This window comes from Sebastes umbrosus, chromosome 4 (assembly GCF_015220745.1).
Source record: "Sebastes umbrosus isolate fSebUmb1 chromosome 4, fSebUmb1.pri, whole genome shotgun sequence".
In the NCBI taxonomy this organism is placed as follows: domain Eukaryota; kingdom Metazoa; phylum Chordata; class Actinopteri; order Perciformes; family Sebastidae; genus Sebastes; species Sebastes umbrosus.
In genome coordinates this window covers 32,695,873-32,718,504 of record NC_051272.1, presented here as the reverse complement: position 1 = coordinate 32,718,504, position 22,632 = coordinate 32,695,873, and the positions used below count along the sequence as shown (strand labels likewise).

General features: G+C 40.9%; 2 protein-coding genes across 3 annotated transcripts; one reads left to right on the top strand and one right to left on the bottom strand.

Annotated features, from left to right (window-relative positions):
- Positions 1–9,808, top strand: zgc:56622 (uncharacterized protein LOC326033 homolog). The gene is made up of 10 exons (XM_037765963.1): positions 1–364; positions 1,964–2,140; positions 3,186–3,302; positions 3,966–4,043; positions 4,985–5,101; positions 6,103–6,215; positions 6,907–6,994; positions 7,069–7,152; positions 9,389–9,471; positions 9,541–9,808. Exons 1-10 carry the CDS (start codon positions 275–277, stop codon positions 9,572–9,574), a joined length of 981 nt encoding a protein of 326 aa, XP_037621891.1. The 5' UTR covers positions 1–274; the 3' UTR covers positions 9,575–9,808.
- Positions 9,809–10,378: 570 nt separating this feature from the next.
- On the bottom strand, positions 10,379–19,003 carry klhl36 (kelch-like family member 36). Of its 2 annotated transcripts, none has more exons than XM_037768473.1 (9): positions 18,509–19,003; positions 17,019–17,102; positions 15,563–15,757; positions 15,168–15,290; positions 13,886–14,107; positions 13,394–13,705; positions 12,213–12,440; positions 11,795–11,952; positions 10,379–11,609 (listed from the first exon to the last, which is right to left on the bottom strand). In XM_037768473.1, the coding sequence occupies exons 2-9, from the start codon at positions 17,076–17,078 to the stop codon at positions 11,036–11,038; spliced, it is 1,872 nt and encodes a 623-aa protein (XP_037624401.1). In that variant the 5' UTR covers positions 17,079–17,102; positions 18,509–19,003; the 3' UTR covers positions 10,379–11,035. The 2 variants fall into 2 exon arrangements, with proteins under 2 accessions (XP_037624401.1, XP_037624402.1); XM_037768474.1 differs by having other exon boundaries at positions 10,380–11,609; positions 13,400–13,705; positions 18,509–19,001.
- Between the last annotated feature and the right edge of the window lie 3,629 nt (positions 19,004–22,632).

Sequence of the window (22,632 nt, the reverse complement as noted above, 5' to 3'; positions counted from 1 at the left end):
GTGTGTTGTCCAATAATTAACTACTGGACTGATAAGGTAAAAATAGGAGAGAGAAAGAAACAGTGAGAGGGGAAGAAAAGAGAGAGAGAGAGATTGAAGGAAAGAAACACGTCAGATAGAGAAGTCAAATCAGCAAAGAAAAAGGAAGGACGTTGACTCAGCAGTTGCAGATTAAGGGGAGAAAGAGGAAGAGGAAATATCTGACAGTGAACTAGTGTGCGCTGCAAGCGTATGCTGAGTTTCTCATTTGTTGCTTTTCCCTTGCCGTGGTTAAATGTACTCCACGGAGGACACACAGGTGGCCAGGACCATAGAGCTGAATGATGGCACACAAATGCCAGTTTTGGGTTTCGGGACATGGAAGGTAGTCTAAATACTCATTCCTATATCTTTCACTGTCATCAATTTGTTTTTTTGCATACTATTTGAGAGTAATGTTTTTAATTATGCGTTGCAAGAAGTCTGCCTAGGGAGGCAATTGAAAATACTGGCTTCTGATTGGCTACTGGCAGATTATTCGCCCTCCTCCGGGTCTAATGGCAAGGGACTTCCTCACAGTGGAGGTTCTAGACCATTTCAAATGGTGGGGTAAGGCTGGGGCCAAATTAGATTTTAGGGGTAGGGGAGACCGGGGCAATTGTAGCATCTCAAATATCTCCTATCAGAAACGAGACAGAACCATGAAACTCATTATGCACATGGTCTGTGATGATCTCGCTCTGCCTGCCAAAGGACAAACTGATGTCTCATACTTATCAAAGTTTTTCTGCCAAGACTCATTTTTGAGGTATACAAGTTTTTTTTCCATCTGCAGTATTTTCCTCATACAGTCTTAACCTTTAATGTCTATGAATTTAAATCTGTCTATTTTTTATTATCATAATGTTGTCTAACATTTGAAATCTTTGTCAAATGTTAGCTTTGTTGTTTCTAGCCAGCATGATTGCTTTTGTCGTGGGTGGTACGATTGGGGTCGATTGTAACGCTGTATTACAATTTTGACACCAAAAATGGTGTCTGACTTAGTAACAACTTCAAAAAACTTAAAAACGTGTTTTGTGTTCAGTTTAAATGTCTACGTAAACTCTATTCATCATGTAGTTTATGGCAGAGTCCAGTGTTTACGTCTCTTTCCTTTCAATCTGGGGACAAGGACTCAATTCAATTCCAGGGTTAAAAAAGACAGTAGTGCCATATTGGCTGACAATCAACACATAGCCTATTGAAACTCAGTAGTATTGAAACTCAGATTTAAAACCCGGTTGGAGCCATTTCATTTTTACACATTATAAACAAGGGACATGTGTAACATCTCAAATAGCACCAGTCAGAAACGAGACAGAACCATGAAACTCATCATGTGCATCACGGTGTGATGATGCCTCCCAAAGGACAAACTGATATCTCATACTTTAAAGTATACTCTCATAAACTAAAAAGTGGGCTACAAGTATATAACTAGTAAACTAACAGTATACCTAGAAGTTCACCTGTACTATAGATCACTTCATAGTATAGTAAATAGAACTTAGATGTAAACTACTTGAGCACTCAAAGATTACTATTCTCACTCTTAAAGTACACTTAAAAGTATACTTTTATAAACAAAAAATCGGGCCAATTTAGTCCCGAGAAGTATTGAAGTAGTACACTTACAAGTATACTACTAGTACATTGCTATTAGTATACGTACTACATAAAGTATACTTGGGAAATATACTTGGCCTTTACTTAAGTTAAAATAAACTTGAAGTATACTACGTTTTCGTAAGGGATATTACCATAAAGACCAGAAACAGATAATTTCTGAGAATATAGGCAGCATGCTTAAACTCCTTAATGCATTTTACATCGTGAACAGCACAAAGAGAAGTGAAGATTTTATTGTTTTCTTTTATGGCAGATAGTGGTGGAGATGTAAGAGAGTGAAAGGCCTATTTTAAAAATGTTTTAATTCTTGCAGTCCTGCAGTCTTCCCCGCTCCTCAGTCCAGGGTGCAGTGGAGGCTGCCATCGCAGCTGGCTACCGCCATATAGACACCGCTCACAGCTACAACAATGAGGCTGATATTGGCAAGGCTCTGTGCTCCAAGACACAGCAGGGCATCATCAGGCGCCAGGACATGTTCATCGTCAGTAAGGTGATTGCTTAGAAGAACAGGTGTTACAGCAAGGCCAGGGTGCAACATGAGGAGGGGGTATGACATTGTATTTGTTCACACAACAGATGCATTTTTTGAATTGCAGAGAGTAGGAAATAACACCTGTCATACCCATGCCCTGCATGAAAGTGGACAATCTGAAATTCTGTCTTTAATGTCTTTTCCTTTAGTGCCTTCAAATGAAACTGGTGAGCTTGTGTTTACAACATGAAAAGTCGTGTACACGATATGCTTGGCGTTCAATTAGTTACAGTAAGTCGTGAGAACACCGCTGCTAAGCAACCGCAATATTAACGTTACCATCGGCGTCTAGAAGCCACAGAGGGTAACGATTTAGCAAGCTAGCAAGTAGGTAACATAATGCAGGAAATGCAAAGGTATGATGACAGAGGAAAAAGATGAGGCCTTTGGGAATATCAACATTTTCCTCAGACATATTATAAAATGATTATGAACAACAATACACGGCTAAATTTACAATATATTCACTTATTATGTACCGAAAAATCAACTTCCAAGGCCTCCGCCATTTCTGACGACATCAACAAACACGTCACAAGTCTTGAACTCGGAGCTTTTAGAAACTTTCCACTTACGAGGTCGTGAATACCACAAGAGGGGCGCGTTCATGTGGACTCCACCACGTTTGAAGGCACCATAATTCCGAGATTAAAGTCAGAATTTTGACTTTAAGCAAAAAAATTCAAAAACTTTATTTTCAGAATTCTGAGTCTAAAGAGCATTATGAGAGCAGCGTAGAGCAGCGAGCCAGTTGGGCACGCTCACATGCACTAAAAGGTATGCTGGTAAAAACAACAGATGGAAGCTCAGATTACAACACACACACAGGTAGACATTACTCCACTATAGTTGTTTGCTGCTATATTAATGCTCTGAATAACATATAGAGAACCCTTAACAGAACTCAAATTTTGTCATATGTGGCCCTAATCCTATTCCGTAGCTGCCTTATATGATATTTTATTTCTCTGTTAACCCTTCTGTCCTGTACCTTTTTGCATAGCTGTGGTGTACCCATCATGCCCCAGAGGACATCCCTGTGTGCCTGAATAAATCCCTGAATGATCTCCAGCTGGACTACCTTGATCTTTACCTTGTGCACTTCCCCGTTGGCCTAAAGGTTGAGCGTAACATCCAAAACAGTTGACAGAATTCAATTCTTACAGCCTCTTATCCCCAAGGTCCTTAGCCCATACTAGGAATAAAGTATTTGGCTGAAGCTGGTATTTATTTTTGGGGCTTTAGAGACCATTATTAACGCTAGGGCCTGCCCGAACAATAAATGTGTTAAAGCAGCATTACACGATTCTGGACCATCAGGGAGCTGAAACCCTCCAAATCAAACTTAGAGAATAGCTCTAAAACACTAATGGTTTATCACATTGTTATGGCTAACACAAGCATCCCATTGGAGTTGTGTTTCTAACAACATAACAAATATAACTCCAATATTAATTCTGTTGCGTTTCCCCACCAACACCTCGACATTTATAAGTATACAAATAGAAAAATATCTGGGTCTTAACCACAGAGTTTTTGTGCAGGCCAGAGAACCACAATAATGAGCTAAAACTGTGTAGAGCGGCAGTGTTAATTCTAAGTGGGTTTGTGATATCAAAAATATCCCTTTGTGCGGAGTAATTTCTCTCTATTTGTTTTTCTAAATTTGCTAAATATCCTTGAAAGAGGGAAGTAATTATAATTATGTTGCAAAAAGGACACATGCCATATCTTTGCTCAGCTAGAAGCATCTGTTTGACTGTTACCTTTACATTTCTTCCAGAAAATGGGTGATGACCTTTTCCCAAAGAAAGACGGAAAGATGCTGACCTCTGATATAGATTATGTGGATGTATGGAGGGTAAGCACACATGTGTCCTTTCTGTTTGCATGTGTACTGGCACCACCACACCCACCATATATACTGTATATGCAGCTCTACACATTCATTCACAATATACTTATACTTCACTGCAGTTTGTTACGGCAGTTACAGAAAAACAGAGTAGAAATAGTTTCCTAAAATTAGTAGTTTTCTCCCTCAAGGTTAATTAGATTTTCTCTGGTTCTACCTTCCTATTGTGTTCGGGTCAAATTTGACACGTTGTCATGTCTTTCATATTTTTTCTGATCAAAACAAGGCTTCATCACATCCTCAACAACGGCCTACTAAATACAATAAAACACTAAAAAGTTACATCTGTGGTCTTATGACCCAGTAGTAATGCAGTAATTATGGGTTGTTTATGAAGAGAAATACATAGTAAATGTTGCAAAACCATCATGAAATCTTTTTTTTTTTTACAACAAAAGAAAATAATAGTAATACTATCCTATAGTAGTATAATAATGTTGTGTAATAATAATATTAAAATAATGTTTCATGCCAAGAAAGCATATTGACTTCAATTCAATTGTACAGTGGCATATATATATTTATATGTATAGTATATATGCATACATTATCTTTAAACATTTATCCTATTATCATAGGGTCGACACATAGAGACAGACAACCATTAACGCTCACATTGTCTTTGGACTGTGGAAGCCAGAGGACCCTGGGACGCTAACACAGGGAAAACATGAAAACTCCACACAGAGTGAATAATGAGTTAGTAGATAAAACATTTTACTGGATGATAATTTGCAAGGTCGGAGGGTTTAAATAAAACTTACCAAAACAAACATCCACCTGGCATGGGAAGGACATTTAGAATGTTTTTCATTGAAATCACATCAGCCTTTTGAAGTGGATGGTAGAGGTGCGTTTACTGTCTCTGTCTGTTGTTGTGTTTGCAGGGGATGGAAGCCTTGCAAGCCTCAGGGAAGGTTAAGAGCATTGGTGTGTCCAACTTCAGCATCCTGCAGCTGGAGAGACTTCTTGCTCTGTGCAGGGTGCCCCCTGCTGTCAATCAGGTAGGCAACTGCATATTTAGCTCCTTTATTGACATACTGTTAGCAGGAGAAGGTCTGTTCATTCAAAACATTATTATTTCCCTATACCTTCATACCTCTTTAAGTATGGACCCATGTCCCACATTTTCATTTATCGTGCATGTAAAAAATGAGCAGTCCGACCTCAGTTGGGTTGTCCAAATGAATAACCTGCCTCATTGAGCTCACATTAATCATTATTTGTCTTGCCAATAGAACGTGGTAGACATGAGGAACAGAGGAGATACTCCGGTTGGAAGTTGGATTTAGAATCCGTTCCTATGCAGGACTGAAATGTAGTTCCAGGAACATGAGTAAAAGTGAGGATGGCTTTACTTTATATTACATTCTTGTAGTGGGACGATATGCCCACGTAGTATCACACACAACGACGCCTTATAATGACACAAGACGATGGGTCCCACGGTGATGTGATACAGTTTCATGTGGTGACATTATATGGCATAGTAAGATAACAGCTAAAAGCAACAAATCATCTATATTTATCCATGATATCATAAAACATCATTCAACTTGATGACTAGTGTCATTTGATGTCATCATATTGAATGAATGAATGACATCATATGACATCACATCATCGACATTACACAAACAACATCATCATATGTCATGTTATGATTCAATATTTTAAATTATTTGCATAAATGGTTATCATATTACAATATATGATGTCACGCATGTTACACATTCACATTTTCGTGTTGGCCACCATAGTTTCCCTTCACGCCTGGTGCACGGTAGAAGTTTCAGTTGATTACAATCTGCAACCTCACCGCTAGATGCCGCCATATTTACACACTGCAACTTTAACATTGTTCTGTAGGGAGATCCTCCTGGAAAAAAAAATGTTGCTCCTACTCAGCAGCTGACTATAAATCCAAGTTCAGAAATTTACCAAGCTCTGTCTAGATCGGCATCCGTATGTATTTAGCTTTTGTTTGGTATTATATCATCCATAGATTGAGCTACATCCCTACCTGGTGCAGACAGAGATGATAGAGTTCTGTAAATCCAAGAACATCGCCCTGACTGCCTACAGCCCCTTTGGCTCGCCTGGGAGACCCCCAGAGCTGTAAGACATGCAGCATCACTCACTCACACACTCCACTGACTCAGACTGATGATTAGAAACCAATCAAACACCTGGATGCTTCTGTTGATAAAGGGGTGATGCTCCGAGGTCATTTTGTGATCCATAGAGGAATAAATGTTTGTGTCTGAGTGTTTGTGTGTGTGTGTGTGTGTGTGTGTGTGTGATATTTATTTATTTTTAAATATAAAAAAAGTATAAATTCATTCCTTTTTATTTCTTCCTTTACTACTACCTTTATATAGTTTGTTCTATGATGTGGCTCCTGAGAAGAGCTCCTTGTGGACTCCTCATAAATTCCAACTTTGTGAGTTGTGGAGGATCTTACTGATGTAGTCTGGCTTTGTGGGGTTATTAGGGAGTAAGCAGATGTCACAACACCCAGCCTCATTATGCTATATAGGTTTTTATTCCATCTTTCTTTTAAGCCTTATCTGATCCACCACTTGAGCTTGAGTTCAATAAGAAGTACATTTACAGTTCATAAGGATAGAGGATGACATGAATGACTGCAGACAAGGTGGGGTGGGTCTTTGTTGTTCCTGATGTGCAGACTGGTGTAGGATGCGGCATCAGACTAGTGAAATACGGAGTAATAGAAACTAGCCATTGAGCCTACTAATTCTTGTGAATGAAAAACCCTGCAGTGCTCTGTACTTTTTTTATTGTTTAGGTTCAGAGGAGACACTGATCCACATAAGCTCCTGGAGGACCCAGTCGTATCAGATATAGCCAAGAAGCACAGACGCAGCCCTGCACAGGTCAGTGTGAGGGTGTCTACTGTTTATGTGTACGTGTGTGTATTCCTTTGTTAGTAATAGAGGTATTCTCCCAGGTACTGCTGAGGTACCATGTGCAGCAGGGTATTGCAGTCATCCCTAAGAGTGACAAACCTCATCACATCCTGGAGAACACAAAGGTAAAACCTCTCTACTACTCTCTTTAGTGCTCACGCTGCTTTGTGGTAGTAGTGTGTTCATTAGACATTGTTGAATTTTTTATCTGGACTCTCACAGATTGTGGACGTTTGAATTATTTAGTTGCTTTAGGAAACTGCAGAAGGCCACTTGCTATTAAATGCAGCCGTGGACCAACAGAGCTCTGAGATCAAATTTAGTTTTTGAAAAACAAGCCTGACTTGTTATTTTGTTTTTAATAATACTGTATATATTTCTGGTTTTGTGTAGTAGTTAAAGTTTTCATAAAATATGATACAAAAATTACGGCAAAAAAAAAAATCACGTTGCAGCAAATTAATACAGAATTGCTCAACTGAACTACTTCATTATAACCCCGCAACAACATAGTTGGGGCTATAAAGCGCTCCGCGTCTCCCTCCGTCCGTTCGTGTGTCACACTTGGTTTCCGGAGCAGAACTCGGAAACTATTTAACTTAGGAACTTCAAATTTGGTATGATGGTTGACAGTGTGGTCTAGTTGTGCTTTTTGGGGGTTAGAAGTCCAGGGTGCCCATTAGTTAATTAGTTAATGCCCATTAATTCCATTAGTTCCAAAAGGGCAAAACCTTTGGCCATACTTTAGTAGAGGTCAAGCAGTAAGTGGGGGTATGTGAGCCATGATCACTTTTGCCCTGTATAAACCTGGCTATATCAGTGTAGTCAGAAAGTAGCACGACGATGTGCTAGATGAGATGTTAAGGGATCAAGTTATTACAATTCATCCGGGGGTGACATGAACAAATTTTGTGGAAATCCATCCAGTAGTCATCAAGGCATTTCACTCAAATGTTTCAGGAATTCACCCTTTGGGGTCTGTACACAATTTCAAGAGATAATTCAGTCTGAACTAAAATGGTGCACGAACAAATTTTTTGAAGGGGTGTTACACATCACGTAGGTTTGAATTAGTTTCATGGCCTGGAGTTAGTGTGTGTAGGCATTTTTGTTTTCCATTGGACTGAGAAACGTCATCATCCCTACAGCTCTGCTGCTACAGTAGTGTGGCTAAAAATCACTACAAACATTTGACAGTTTTTCTCGTTCGCTTTGGCTCAATTCTTGAATGAGAGTTATTTTTTTCAAAACAGTAAATTCAAATCTCTGAACAATTAGTTTGTTGCTCACAACAGATTCGAATTTTTCATTCATTCAAGCAAATTGCACGTGTTTTAGCAAGTGTGCAAAAGAGTCAGCACAATAACCACTTGCACACGTCTTGCTGATCAAAACTGATGAGTTGATTCTCAGTGAAACTGTCGTCCTCTTCATAACTTCTAGACATTATTTCATCGTTTGAGCCGTCACATGCAAAATGATCCATTCAATTATCAAAATTTGACAAACATGCATGTATATTCCATAAATATCTATGATATGGAGGAGGTACATTTAGCTGTATTTGAACTGGACTACAGCAGCTTTTTTTCATTTGTGCAGGGTTGTTTTTTTGGCATGGATGTCATTTTGTGGCAGATTTTCTGTTCATTGTTTATGACTTTACAGGAAAGATCAAAAGAAATGTTTCACAAATAAATGTACTGCATACATACAAATGTGCATATCCTTTTTCTGTGTAGCTACTAGACTATTGACTTTTCCCAGTAAACGTTTACGACATAACAGATACACAAACAGCATTCTGCTGGACAAAACTGACATCCTGGTATCGTAGTATGCAGTCAGTATCAACAAAAAAGTAGAAGAAAACATAGATTTGCATATGAGAAACATTTCCAGGGTTGTGTGTTGAACAAACATGTAAACATTTGACCAGTACGGCTCACACGATGACAAACAAACTTGACCCCATGACTCATCAGACAGTTGTGACAATTGCACTGACAGTTTAAAGAGGATGTTAAGATTATTTCAAGCGACTGAGAAAAACAGTAATATTAAATATAGTTCCTCATGTTGCATAATGCCATCATTCAACACAACATGCATACATGTTATCATGGAGTATGTAATGTATTAGGGACACTGGTGTTTGTCTGTTTTCACTCCTTAATAGCTAAGTTGACCAAATAGGCAATCAGCCCCCAAAGTAGTGTATTTCCCCTTAGAGGGGCTGGTTTATTAACTGTATAGCAAGAATGATAAAACACTATTGTCTAGGACTTTAGAAAACTTCTGAGCATCAATATAGTTGTCTGTAAAACCCATTTGTCAAAATCAGTTTCAATGTTTGTGCAGACCTTTGACTTCAGTCTGACTGAAGAAGACATGAGAGCACTAAGAGGACTGGACCGAGGGTGGAAGGCCTGCACGCTGGACGAGTAAGTCGACACAATGCAATAGTCTTTGGCAATGTGCAGCTATGTTCACACTGTTGTCCTGTTTGTCAGAATCAAGTCTCATCCATACTACCCCTTTGTATGAGGCTGCCAGGAGAGTGGGGAGAGAGAGAGATGGCACACGGGACCTACTGATACCGTAAACACCAAGACTGCAGACTACAGGGTCACACACTGTATATCATCAGTGCCTCGTTTACATAATAATAATGATAGAATGTGAAGACATATCTTCCAAATGAGGTTGTAATGAATGATGAAAAGTGAGGTGCTTACTTTTCTAATGTTTCCATATCATGAATAAAATACTTTGTGTTTACACAATCACAGTATTTTTTAATAAAAGGCCATTTGACAGGTTTAGACTTACAAATGCACAGTAAATAATTAATTATGTTAATTATGACAATATACAATACTGAGCACATTATCATTTTATTACATACTCTCTCTGCATATGTGTGTTAAAGTAGGCATTGCTGGAAGGACATTGAAAAGGCATGAAACTATTTCGCTGTGAGAATTTGTGCTTTGGTGTAGGGATGCATCGATCCGACTTTTTCAGTCCTGATACCGATATCAAGTGTTTAATTAATAAGCTGTATGCCTCACTGTGTGGAAGTGACTGGATCATTCTGTTATGTGTAAGGCAACGACAGGCATTGCTTACATAACTTTGTAGACACCAAATGTAACAAACAAATACATAGATATAACATTACATCAATTTAGAGAATTGTTATTTATTATTAAAATAATAAATCGTGCACCAACAACTTTGTAAAAAAAACTTCAAAATTATCAGGAATTAAAACTCAGGTGTAAACCTTTTTAATGCAACAACAAATTGGTCAAACTTTAAACAGGAATTAAAATTTCAGTATATGATATATATAGTATATAAACATAAAATTGAATTGAATAGATCGGCCCAATTGTCACCGATACGCGATCCGGTACCGGTGCATCCCTACTTTGGTGTCTAACAGAGTACAGGCGAGGCTTTTCAGTCTGCGGATCACTTTAAATCTGTCCATAAATTTATAAAATAACACATAAACAATCATTTAAATCCATCTGTACTCCAGAGGCAGCGGTTACAATGTTTCTTTTAGACGATGTCAATTGCACCACTCTTAGTCCTGCAAAGCAGACTGACTTTGGAGCTGAATGAGGAATTATGAGGGACTTTACAGATTTGTTTTGGGTAATGTGATCCTGCGTGGTCAGGTAGTGTGTCTGTTCAGTGTTAATGCTCCGGCATACAGTATGTTACTCAACTACAGGTCTTGTAGGAGATGTTCCACAAATGAAAGCAGAGTGAATTCTTTTTTCCCCAATCCCCTAACTAATCAGTGTCAGTTACCATTATCTCTCTCTTTGTGATGCTGCAGTGCCCTCGAGCTTGTGAGAAAATGTTTCTGATACCCGTGTAAGGGACATCGCAAAATATGTATCTTCTATTAAAGATTTTGTATCAGAAATATGCATCAGGCTCCGTCTCAGCCAAAAGTCAGGCCTTAGAGAAAGTCCTTCATCACTGTTGTTACGACAGGTGTAATCTTCCTTTTATCCCTTGTCCCATCTTCTTCTTCTCCGGAGAGGGTGATGATGCTGAGGGCTTCACAGTGCACACACACGCCGAGGCCCCTGCGATGCATTTCGGCAGGTCGGGTCCTCTGGACCACGAGTCCTTGTCAGGGTCGTACACCTGAGTGGCTCTGGAGAACGCCATGCTCTCCCAGCTGTAGCCCCCGAGCACGTAGATCCTCCCTGCCCAGACTGCGAGCCCAGCCTCGCTGGCTGGCAGCAGCAGCTTTGCCACCCGGGTCCATTGGCCGCTGCGCGGGTCGTAAGATTCCACCTGCAGGATGTCGAAGCGCTCTGTGGTGTCCTCGTGGTCGTCGCTGCCCCCGATGGCGTAGATGAGGTGGTTGAGGGAGGCCATGCAATGCCAGCCCCGGGCCTGAGACATGGCCTGGCGTTCCACCCACACTTCACTGTCCCGTGATGGATCATAACTCAGGACATCCCGGCGGTATGGGCCGATCTGATAGTCGTGACCACCTGAGATGTAGACTACACCACGGTGGACCGTCCCAGCATGGCCATAAGTAAACCTAGAAAAGACAGTATTCATTAACATGTTTTCCACAAAAAGATGAATATCACACACACAGTGTTTTGATCTTTTGGTAGTGCTATTTGAAAAGTCAACCAGCCACCAAAGCCATACATGAGGATATATCCTCAGGGGACCATAAATGACAAATTTCATGGAGACCCAGTAGTAATGTGTTCCTACCTGGGCAGTCCTGCAACGTAGGACCAGCAGTCCTCAGCGGGACAGTAAACCTCCACAGAGGACAGCGCTCCGGTGTCATTCCTCCCACCCACGGCGATCAGGCAATCTCCCACCGTCCCCAGGTAAAAATCCACTCGCCGCTCGTTCATTGGAGCACCCTGGAAAAGCATCACACTGTCACTGTGTCTGGGCTACTTAGCTGCTAAAAGACAAGCACACAGGAAGCGAGAAATAAAAGAATAAATAATGGCAGCTGGGGGGTGGGGGATCTTCTCAGATTACTAATTCGCTGAATGCTCTGACACTTTTTTTGTGCTTGAGTTGAGATGAATATCCAAATCGGCATGTTCTGCACACTTCATTTGTAAACTGAAAAGTATTTGACAAGGAGAATGGAACTGGCTCTTTGGTACAGTACCCTGGTCCACTGGTTGTGGCGGGGGTCGTATCTGTACAGCAGGTTACAGGCGGCGTCTCCGCCGTTGTCCCTGGACGAGCTGCCGCCAGCAGCGAAGATGAAGCCCCCCAGCACTGCCAGGCAGTGGTGGCTCCGCTGGGCCGGCAGCTCAGTTTCTACCGCCCAGCTTCCCGTTTCACCGTCCAGCCGGCAAACATTGGCGCTCAGCTCCTCTCCACGCTCTGACACCTTGAGTAGTAAAGGGAGATTGTTACAGGAACCAATGTCAGGCATAGTTTTTAAAATGCAAAGATGTGTGGCTGTGCAAAGCCTGCCAGTCGCTGTTTTTCTATGGTTACGAGATATTACCAGGTCAAAACTTAGAGCTTAAAATTCCATAATAACCTTTCAGCATATTGTAATTCAAGTGTTCTGAGAGAAAACTAGACTTCTGCACCTCCTCATGGCTCTGTTTTCAGGCTTTACATTTTTTAAAGCACCCCTCGTAGTTTCAGGTAGATCAGCTGTTCGAGCAGCGGAACATATCGTCATTCAAACCCGACAGAAACAAAATAAAACTCTACGAAACCGTCTTGGTTTATCTTTCCACCGGCCTCTTCCACTGTTCCAACAATATGGTTGAAATAAACTCTTAATCCACAGCGTTAGATGGGAAAATGTGTCGACCCTACACGCTGTTTTCCCACCACCGTGTCTCTCTCTCCCCACGGAGCAGCTGCTGCGGAAGGTGGGTGGACGGTGTTGGGGGGTTTTGGGGAATATGCGGCGATTTTCAAAAAATAATGAACTAGTTCCCAGTGATTATCGAATAGTATTTTTGCTTGGAATGCACATCCCTACTTTGTTTCATGTACGTATCATAACAACAGCTTGAATATCCGCCGTCCTCGGTCTTCCAGTTTCCCGTTTTTGAATGAGGAATAAAGACTATCGTGACCTGTTGGTACGGAGAGTTATTACGTACGTGGCAGTTGGCCGTTGGCTGTAGTCTTTGCGGTGTGTTCGAGTGCAACTTTTTGGCCAAGACAAAAGCGACGTGAGCCAACTCAACGGTCGGCCTTCGTCGCTGCTAGTTCTTTGATGTCAGGTTGGTGTGTCTGGGCCTTACATGGCTCCATCTGATTTTGATATCTCTCAAAATTGAATCATCATCATCAAATTGATCTGTCACCTTCACCCACATGTACCTCTCCTCCAATCAGCAGCAGCCGCTCTGAACCTCCCCTCAGCGTGGTGCGTCTTGTTTGCAGGAGCGGCTGGGCGCTGGGCCTGGCGTGGTACCCCAGAGCTTCCTCCACCAGGGCCTCGCAGCCGGCCTCCTCCGTAAGCAGGGCCCGCACCGCCGGCAGCACTTGGTCCACTAGGTCCCCCGCTGGCATCAGAGGGAAGCGGATGTGGGAGAGGAGCTGTCTGGCGTGGGCAGTCCGCTCAGGAGTCTCACTGAGCCACTGCAGGGCGGCCTGGAGAAGTGCCTGCTCGCTGTCATGCTGAACCTGATGATGGAGAGAGGAGCTCGGGTATTAATGATGGTGGCTTCTTATAATCTTACCCCACGTCTAAGCCTTATTCCCCCAAACATGATGCGGATCCCATGTTGTGTCGTGATGTGTGATTGTTTCCAAGGTCAGGACTAAACTTTCAATGTCAACATATAAACAACGAAGAGTATTTACCTGGCCACTGGAGAGGTAGGATGTGAGCTTGTGTAAAGGAGTGTTGTGAAGGAAATCGAGGGTGAAGGAGAGCGTAGCGAAGCGTGTGAGGATGAATTGGTCAATGAAGGTGTCGAGTCGCTCCAGACTGTAGAGCAGAGCCAGCTCCTGCAGGTACAGGTAGTTGTCCTCACTCACCTCCCTCTCCAGGTACTGGCAGCAGAAATCCACCACTCGCCACACCTGAACAACACCAGCTTTTTGCATTTGACTGGTCTTTTCAATTTTTTTTTATTTATTAACAATTTAATAGTATATTGTAACCGTATGGCAAGCCGTTTTAACATTTAATAGCTAGACAGGATATTCATTAGAGATATCTGCAACGTCATTTTGCCTCGTCAGACTCTAATTCAAAATATCCCTGATTACATTTTGACTGGTACGTTCAGCTCGGAGGACTAAAGGCTCGTTGCGATTAAAATGAGCTTGTAGCTGGTTGTCTACCTCCAGTAAGAGCCCTCGTTGGTGTTTTAACTATGTTTCTCTTATGAGTTATTGATCCAGGAAGTTTGAATCTGTGAATATCTTTCACTCTTTACCGAACTATCCAAGTGAGCAAAAGCTTCTGCTGACACTGTTCAGATGCTTTGTTGGGGCGATATCCGATGGGAAGCCTTAATGAGCAACGTCATGACAACAACTCTGACTAGTCATAATGAGGTTTGACATATCTGTAACTGTTATTTAGGATAGTCAGAACCGAACTACAGATATCTCTGTCGTTTTGACTAATCACAATGACCTTATACATATCTGGAATAAGTATTCTGACTAGTCAAAATGTAATTGTGGATATCTGTAATGTTGATTCCGTATAGTCAAGCTTAGCTATTAAATGTTAAAACGGCTTGCCATAGTAACCTCTATCATTAAGCATTTATAACCACTATATAAACAATGAATCAGTGCTTACTCTAAACAGCTATAAACCTCCTCTTAATTTGCACAAATTTATGACATTCTTTATAATACACAGTAAAATAAATATCTTACAGTTGATATTCATGTCACTATTTTAAACCCTAACCAACAAAGGATTTGCACATGTGCATAAATAAGGTATTACAACACTGCAAAACATCTAAGGTAACTGGTTCAACTTTGTTGGAAGGCGATGCATTCTCACCACTGAGTTTTGGCCTATAGCTGTCCTTCTGTCTTTCACATACAGTGTAATACGATATGATCACTCTAATACATTTAACATAATGTGTTGAACAGAATGATCTCAGTTTCTTACCTGCAGAAGGTGGGCAGCTTCCAGCACATAGTCAATGTTTCCTCCATCTAACGGCAGCTCCCCGCTGTACAGGAAGTCCACTACAGCGTTCAGACCGATGTAGGACATCCCAACCAGCTCCACCTGCAAACAGGAAGAGGACAATGGAGGTTAATCAGGAGTCGGACATATGATATGACACATTTATCAAAGCATGAGTTTTCCTGGTGACTTTACTATTAATAATCTACATGTAAATTGAGGCAGAGAAAGTGAGAGGAATGCCTTAATTAATAAAGAAACACAGAATGAGGAAGGGAGACAAAGAAACAAGGGCTCCCATTGTTCAAATGATTTACAATTCCCTGATTTTCCCAGTGTAGAAACATTTCTCTGCATCATCCTACAGTATGTACCTCCTCCTGGCGTTCCTCCCTCATGCCCAAGGTGAACATCGCGTGGAAGTATGGGCTGGAGACGGCCAGCAGGGCTCTGTGAGCAGGGACCCGCTGGTTGTCAGCCACCAGCACCACATCACAGAACTGGCTGTGCTGCCGCTGCTCGTTGAGGCCCTGTAACACCTCCACAGCTTGATCCACCCAGCGGAACACCTGCCAACACAACACGTTTGTTGAAGGTCTCGGGGTCTGCTTTTTCTGCACAAAATCAGTTTGTATGTGTCTGCTTAGATTTGAAGGTTCAGTTCAGCCTAATTCCGTTGAAACGAGTCAGTCAGTCTTTCCCCTTACCCTTGATCCCTCACATAACATACTACATAGCCACACCATAACCAGTCTGACTAATCGATAACAGAAATTTAGAGCCATCTAACCAAATAATACTTGTATTATTTTTGGCATATTTAATAATTGAACGCGATCGGACATTATATAAAACTCCACACTGCAGGACATTAAAGTATGGCATATTATTGATTATTCTGCATAAATACTTTGAAACGTTAACCGTTTATCATCGTGGAATAAGCCGTTTCTACCGGCATAGATATGATAGACGTCAGGGTATTTTCTTACTATAATCTATCTTTTAAGACTAAGATAGAGGATATACCCCGTTTATGCCAATCATATTTATGTCGGTACAAAACGGCATATGCCGCTGCAGGGAGTTAAATGCTGTGAATTAATAAATGTAGATCCCCCCTTCCTGGCAGACAGGCTGTATAGCTGCCTCTGCAGACTCCAGCCAATATTGAAATTTACAGTAAAACTATCAGGTGGACACGTAAAAACACACATTGTCATTTCAGACAATCCAAAAATAGATTATTGTGAGAAAATACCCCGACGTCTTTCATATCTATGCCGGTACAAACGGCTTATGCCACAATCACAATGTTTCAAAGAATGTATGCTGAATAACAATTAATATGCCATACGTATGCCTAATTAATGTTACGTGATGTGGAGTTTTATTAATGTGTGACTGCGTTTTATTATTAAACATGATAATAATAATACAAGTATTATTTGGTTAGTTGGCTCTAAATTTCTGTTATTGATTAGTCAGACTGGCTACAGTGGTTAGGTGGCTAGCTCTAGCCTCGGGGTACATCGGTGAGTATCAAATGACTTTATATATTAATATTTACAGCACTATGTTGTTAATAAAGACAGAAAACATATCAGGAGCCGGTGCTGGTACGACTGTCTGACAGTGGCCGACCACTTTCAAGCGGCACCTGCCGTTTGGAAACGGTATATGCCGGTGGAACAGGAGCGGCGTACCACTCCAGGGACCGACTTATGCCGCTGAACCACAGTGGCACACCATCAGCCACTTTTCGAGAGTCTGACTCTATGGCTAAAGTCTGTGATCAGACCTCTTACTGACACAGACACACACACTGACCTTGGACGATTCACTGATCCGCTGGGGCCGACACACACGACTTGGTTTGCTGTTATCCATTATATTCCCTCAGGCAGGCATCATCTAAAGGACACACACACACACACACACACACAGTATTACTCCCCTAACTAATTGTGCTCCATCCCTAGTACTAAATCATTTCCTCATGGTACGTGTCCATCGGGCGTTTTTTATCACGAGCGGACGCACCGCTTCCCAACATTGGACGCTTGGTGGGCTGTCACTAGACCCAAGGCACTCGGCACCTGATTGGACGAACGCTTTCCCTCAGTGGGCTGCTGCTCCCCGCTTTCAAACCGGAAACAACATGGCCGCTCGTTTGGAAACTTTCTTCTCTTATTTCACAAAAATAGTTCACCGAAATGTGTTTCTGAAAACATTTGAGGCGAGAAATAAGCCATGCAGTTGCTGAATCTGTCTTTATTTTGGGTCAACAACGTTTATTTTAAAATATTCTCGGGAGTTTCGAGAAGCAGCGAGTCGCATCGGACGCCCCTGATTTGCATAAAGTAGACTAGACCTCAACTTTATGCAAATGAGGAACGGCTGTCGTGACGGTCCGTCTCTCGAATCGCGCCGCCACGCTACCAGAATGCATTGCACGGCTGCTTTTATAGACAATGAAACGGAAGCGTGGAAAGGACGGATCCTGTGGACACGTACCTTCACAGGAGTGAAAACCAGGGAAGCTATGTCTCCTAACTTAAAGCAGCAGTTGGTAGAAATGGAGCATATATGATTAAAAAAAGTTATTTTTATAAAACGGGTTAGGGTCACTATATCCTGACAGTAGTGCATGAGACAGGTAATATGAAAAAAATCATGTTCCCCTGTGTCCTCCAGTGCTCCTAACGGCATCTGCAAGATTTCACAGACCGGAGGAAAACAACCAATCAGAGCTGATCTGGAGTCTGCCGTCCAGCTGCCGTCTACGAGAGCCACGAGTCAATCACTCGTGAACTCCGACCAAACGGTCAAACTAGGCGGCGCTGATCAAATATGAATCAATAGTCTGTTACTGTAATGCCTATTTCTCTCCTCAAATGTTTTCAGAAACATCTTGTAGTGTACTGTTTAGCTATCAAATGAGAAAGTTTGTGTCCCGGCAGCCATGTTGAGATCAGCTGAGGAAATACCAAGCACCGCCCACCAGCCGGAGCACAGCCAATAGGAACGCTCTCTCTCTGAAATGACCTGTGATTGGTCAAAGTCTCCCATCACGGTCTACATTTTTCTAAAGCCTGAAAACAGAGCCATGAGGAGGTGCAGAAGTCTAGTTTTCTCTCAGAACACTTGAATTACAATATGCTGAAAGGTTATTATGGATTTTTTGCCCAATGATGCCAAAAATATACTGCGTCCATCTATCTAGGCTTGTGATTTGGTCCTCATGCCGTTAGCTAGAGTCACTTACAGTCAAACAGACAGTTACAAGCTCCCATTGTTGTGAACTGACTAGTACTTACACTTGGACTGATCGTTGAGCAGAAGACATCTGAGTACACTGTGATGAAGTCAGCAGCATCAGCAGCATCTCTTGTTAGCGCAGGTTAGCATAAGAAGGAGGAAACGATCAACATGCGACGCTTTTCAACGACGACACAAACTGAACCGCTTCCCGAGACAGTCTCTTGTAACAATGTCACTTCGCACAGAGACATATTCCTGAATACATCGCTTCTTACACCACGGAGAGAGCTGAACAATGTAGCACACCGTCAGCTAGTCTGAATAAACAAATGGACTTCCGGTGTAGGTTTTCAAAATAAACTCCATTGTCTTATTACCAAAAAAGAAACACAGCATTCAAACATTCAACAGAGTGACTAAAATAATCTTAATGCTGTGTTAATATTCATATAACTGTTTTTGTGTATTGTCCAAATATTTGGACTAATTGTATTTTGATGCTAAATTGATGCAACATTGTTTTTGAAACTTTCATGCCAATAAAGCCTCATCAAAAAACTGTTCATCTGTCAAATGTTTCAAAAGTAGCTTAAAGGGTCATTTAATTGCTGTTTTGTAATTGCTGTTCCCCATGTTGTCCACGTATCTGTTATGTTTTTTTATTTTTTCCCACTCACAATGTTGTTTGGTTACGATTGCCCAGAATTCTTTATAGATATTTAAACAATATCCTCCTCACAAACACTAACCATACACTTCCACGCAACACACACACACACACACACACACACACACACACACACAATTGAATTGAGTGATAATGAGTACAAATAATAATAACCCCCAACCCAACACCTGACTGTGTGATAGCTTCCTGTAGGCCTATAGGGTTTCTAGAGTTGTTGCAAGTTTTGCTGCAGTTACAGCATGTCACTGGGATTTTTTAAAAGGGGGGAAAAACGGATAGCCTACTACTGACAGTAACCAATGGCTCTCAAAATGTGATTGTTTATAGGTTTTTCACTTAAAGATGTTATCATCCCATTATTTTCCCTTTTTATTTTGAAGCCAAAACCTTTCAACCAGATGTTATGACTCTTGGGAAATGCAGATTAATCACCCATGAGCCATCAGTTTAACGGAACTGGCTTTAAAAACACATCCAAGGCCTATTGAAGGAGGATAGGACACAGGTCTTGGGGTCTGAGGTATGACGCATGCGCAGTGTAACTGAAGCTGCAGTCGTGCGTTGCGATTGGCTCAATTTAGGCGAGTGCAGACCAGATTCTACTGCGCATGTGTTATACCTCCAAAGATATGATGCACGGACGAAGTGTGACCCAATCTTTTTCAATAGGCCTTGAAAACATCCAGGAAATATGCACCTAATGGACCAATCACAACCAGGACATTCAAGACTTGCAATGTCACCGAACATTTAAAAGAAATGTAACTAGGTCATATGACGATGTAGGGGTGCATTTCTTTCAAGAAGGATGGAGTTTGTGATTGCAAAGAGATAATAACTACACACTTCACTAATAAAACATCTTTAAGATGACAAAAGACTGTAGTTTTCCATACTTCTTGCTTTACAATATCCTGGACCATAGACAAACCATGTGCAATAACTGTGTAGTAATTTACAGAATACTCATGTCATGATGGAAGAGATGAAGTATAGGGCTCAGTCTCACAATTCAAAAATTGGAATACAACCCACCCACAAAAAATATTTCTAACTATCCTATAAATTCTGTAAAACTATATTGTCCCCAAAATTACCTCATAATAATGTAGGCTATGTAGAGCAGACATTTGGTATATTCCCCCTACATGCCAAAACAAAAAATAGGAGTGGTTAAATTGTGGCTCTATAATCAGAGCTGTGTATGTGGAACAACTGGAACAGCAAACCGAGCTGCCTAACATCCCTCAACAGAAAAATTCAACTGATAGAACATAAAGAAATATAGGATCTGAATGGGAGCCAAATCTGAACTAAATCCAGAGTGAGTGACCATAAACTAGAGATCAAAAGAGGTCACATATACAGAAAAGGACCATATCACTTAGACATTGAAATGGAGATATATTTTCTCTGTATATGTCCAAATTATAAAACCACTGCAGATCAATATTATGAAAGTCTTAAAAAAAGGTTTTCCAGACTTTATGACCCTGCATGATGATGAAAAACAATTTTTTCTGTTGGGGGGAGGAGATGAAAATACCAGCAGCTCACTTTGTTGCCTGCTGCCGCAAAAAATTAAATGTCTTTAATGACATATAGGTCTATTATGAAACCTACAGAATATATAGTAGTACAATATAAAATAGGTTAACCTATCTGGAGTTTCTGACTTGACAGTAGGCCTATTTGTACAATCAGACTGTAGGCTACATTTAACATCAATAATATCCATCCATCCATGTATTATCTGTAACCGCTTATCCTATTCAGGGTCATTGATGCTAATAATGTAAGGATGCTGGTAATTCTCTATTTTTATCCAGCTGCCGTCTATGAGAGCCGGCTGTCAATCACTCGTGAACTCCGACCAAACAGTCAAACTAGGCAGCGCTGATCAAATATGAATCAATATTATGTTACTGTAATGCCTATTTCTCTCCTCAAATGTTTTCAGAAACATCTTGTAGTGTACTGTTTTTCTAAAGCCTGAAAACAGAGCCATGAGGAGGTGCAGAAGTCTAGTTATCTCTCAGAACACTTGAATCACAATATGCTGAAAGGTGATTATGGAATTTGTGCCCAATGATGCCAAAATATACTAGCCTACTGCAGCTTTAATGCTCACTGTTGATAGTTCTTTTTTTATATAACCGTATAACCAGTTTGTACCATTAACACCTGAGTCATGGGCACTACTTTGCTATGAACAGTTGGGTGTAATGGGTTGGTGGACCAGCAGGTGGCGGAGGGATGCTGTAACAGACTATACCCAGAGTGATGGAGCTCAGACCTGGTAGATGGTGGTCGTTCCTCTCCATCGGGCCTCATCACTGTCAGTCATCAGAGAGCCGGTGGTGCTGATGGACTCAGTACTCCCAGAAGGGGGGAAATGACCTCTGACCTCTGTGCTGTCTGCCTGCTGTACTGACCCACAGCCTACATCATCACTGAACTTCATGCAGTCTACTGACACGTGCAACCACCCTGCTGACAGATATAGGCTGCTGTATTGTGTAGATGTATAACGTTTGTATTGTATGTAAGTGTATAGTAGCCGCTAGTCTTGTGCTGTAGGCCTACCTGCATTGTTAAGGATGTTGCAATGAACAGGATTTTGCGACAGGCCTATTTAATGTCCTACAGTTTTGTACTGTATAACCTAGTATATATGTGGGTGCTTGTATTTAAAAAGAATTGTCCCTCAGGGACAAATCTTATAACTGAAATAAAACAATTGAAACACAATTGGCGGATTTTAATACCGCTGCACTGGACAATTACACAGATTTAGCCCATTTAAAACCGGAAGTGGATTGTTTTGTTTCAGAATAAAACAGTGTGAAATAGACTAATCCCCTATTCTGCATTTTATGGCGTACAAAAGCAAATCAGTTGTACTTCCAACAATATATAATCCTTCACAGGACGTCAACAGACATGAAATGCATTTTACAATTTAACTCTTCTGTTGTTGGTGGCAGTTATTGTTTATTAAGGATTACTTTAGACTCAAATATAGCAAATGTGGGGAAATTAGAAATACTAAATGTCTCATAAAGATAATAGGCTGTCAAATTACGGAGAAAACTTTTTTTTTTTTTAAATAAATTGAAAATTAGGCCTACTGGTGTCCTAACCAGGTTGGTGAGAGGTGACGATTCTAAGGCTTTACGCTCATTTTTTCACCGGGCCTGGTGTTTATATCATGTTTATTTTTGTTTATAGCTCATATTGTATACTGGTAGAATTTCAATTTTTTTTATTTTTATTTTATTCTAACGTTTTTATCTATTATTTTGTTATTATACTGCTTATTTGCACCAACAAAACCAAAGCAAATTCATAGTGTATACCTCTTACACCTGGCAATAAACACCATTCTGATTCTGATTCTGATTCTGATAAAAAAAAAAAAAAAAAAATAAAAAAAAAAGATATATACTGTATATGTCTGGAATAAATACATCACAGCAGTGTTTTGTCTAC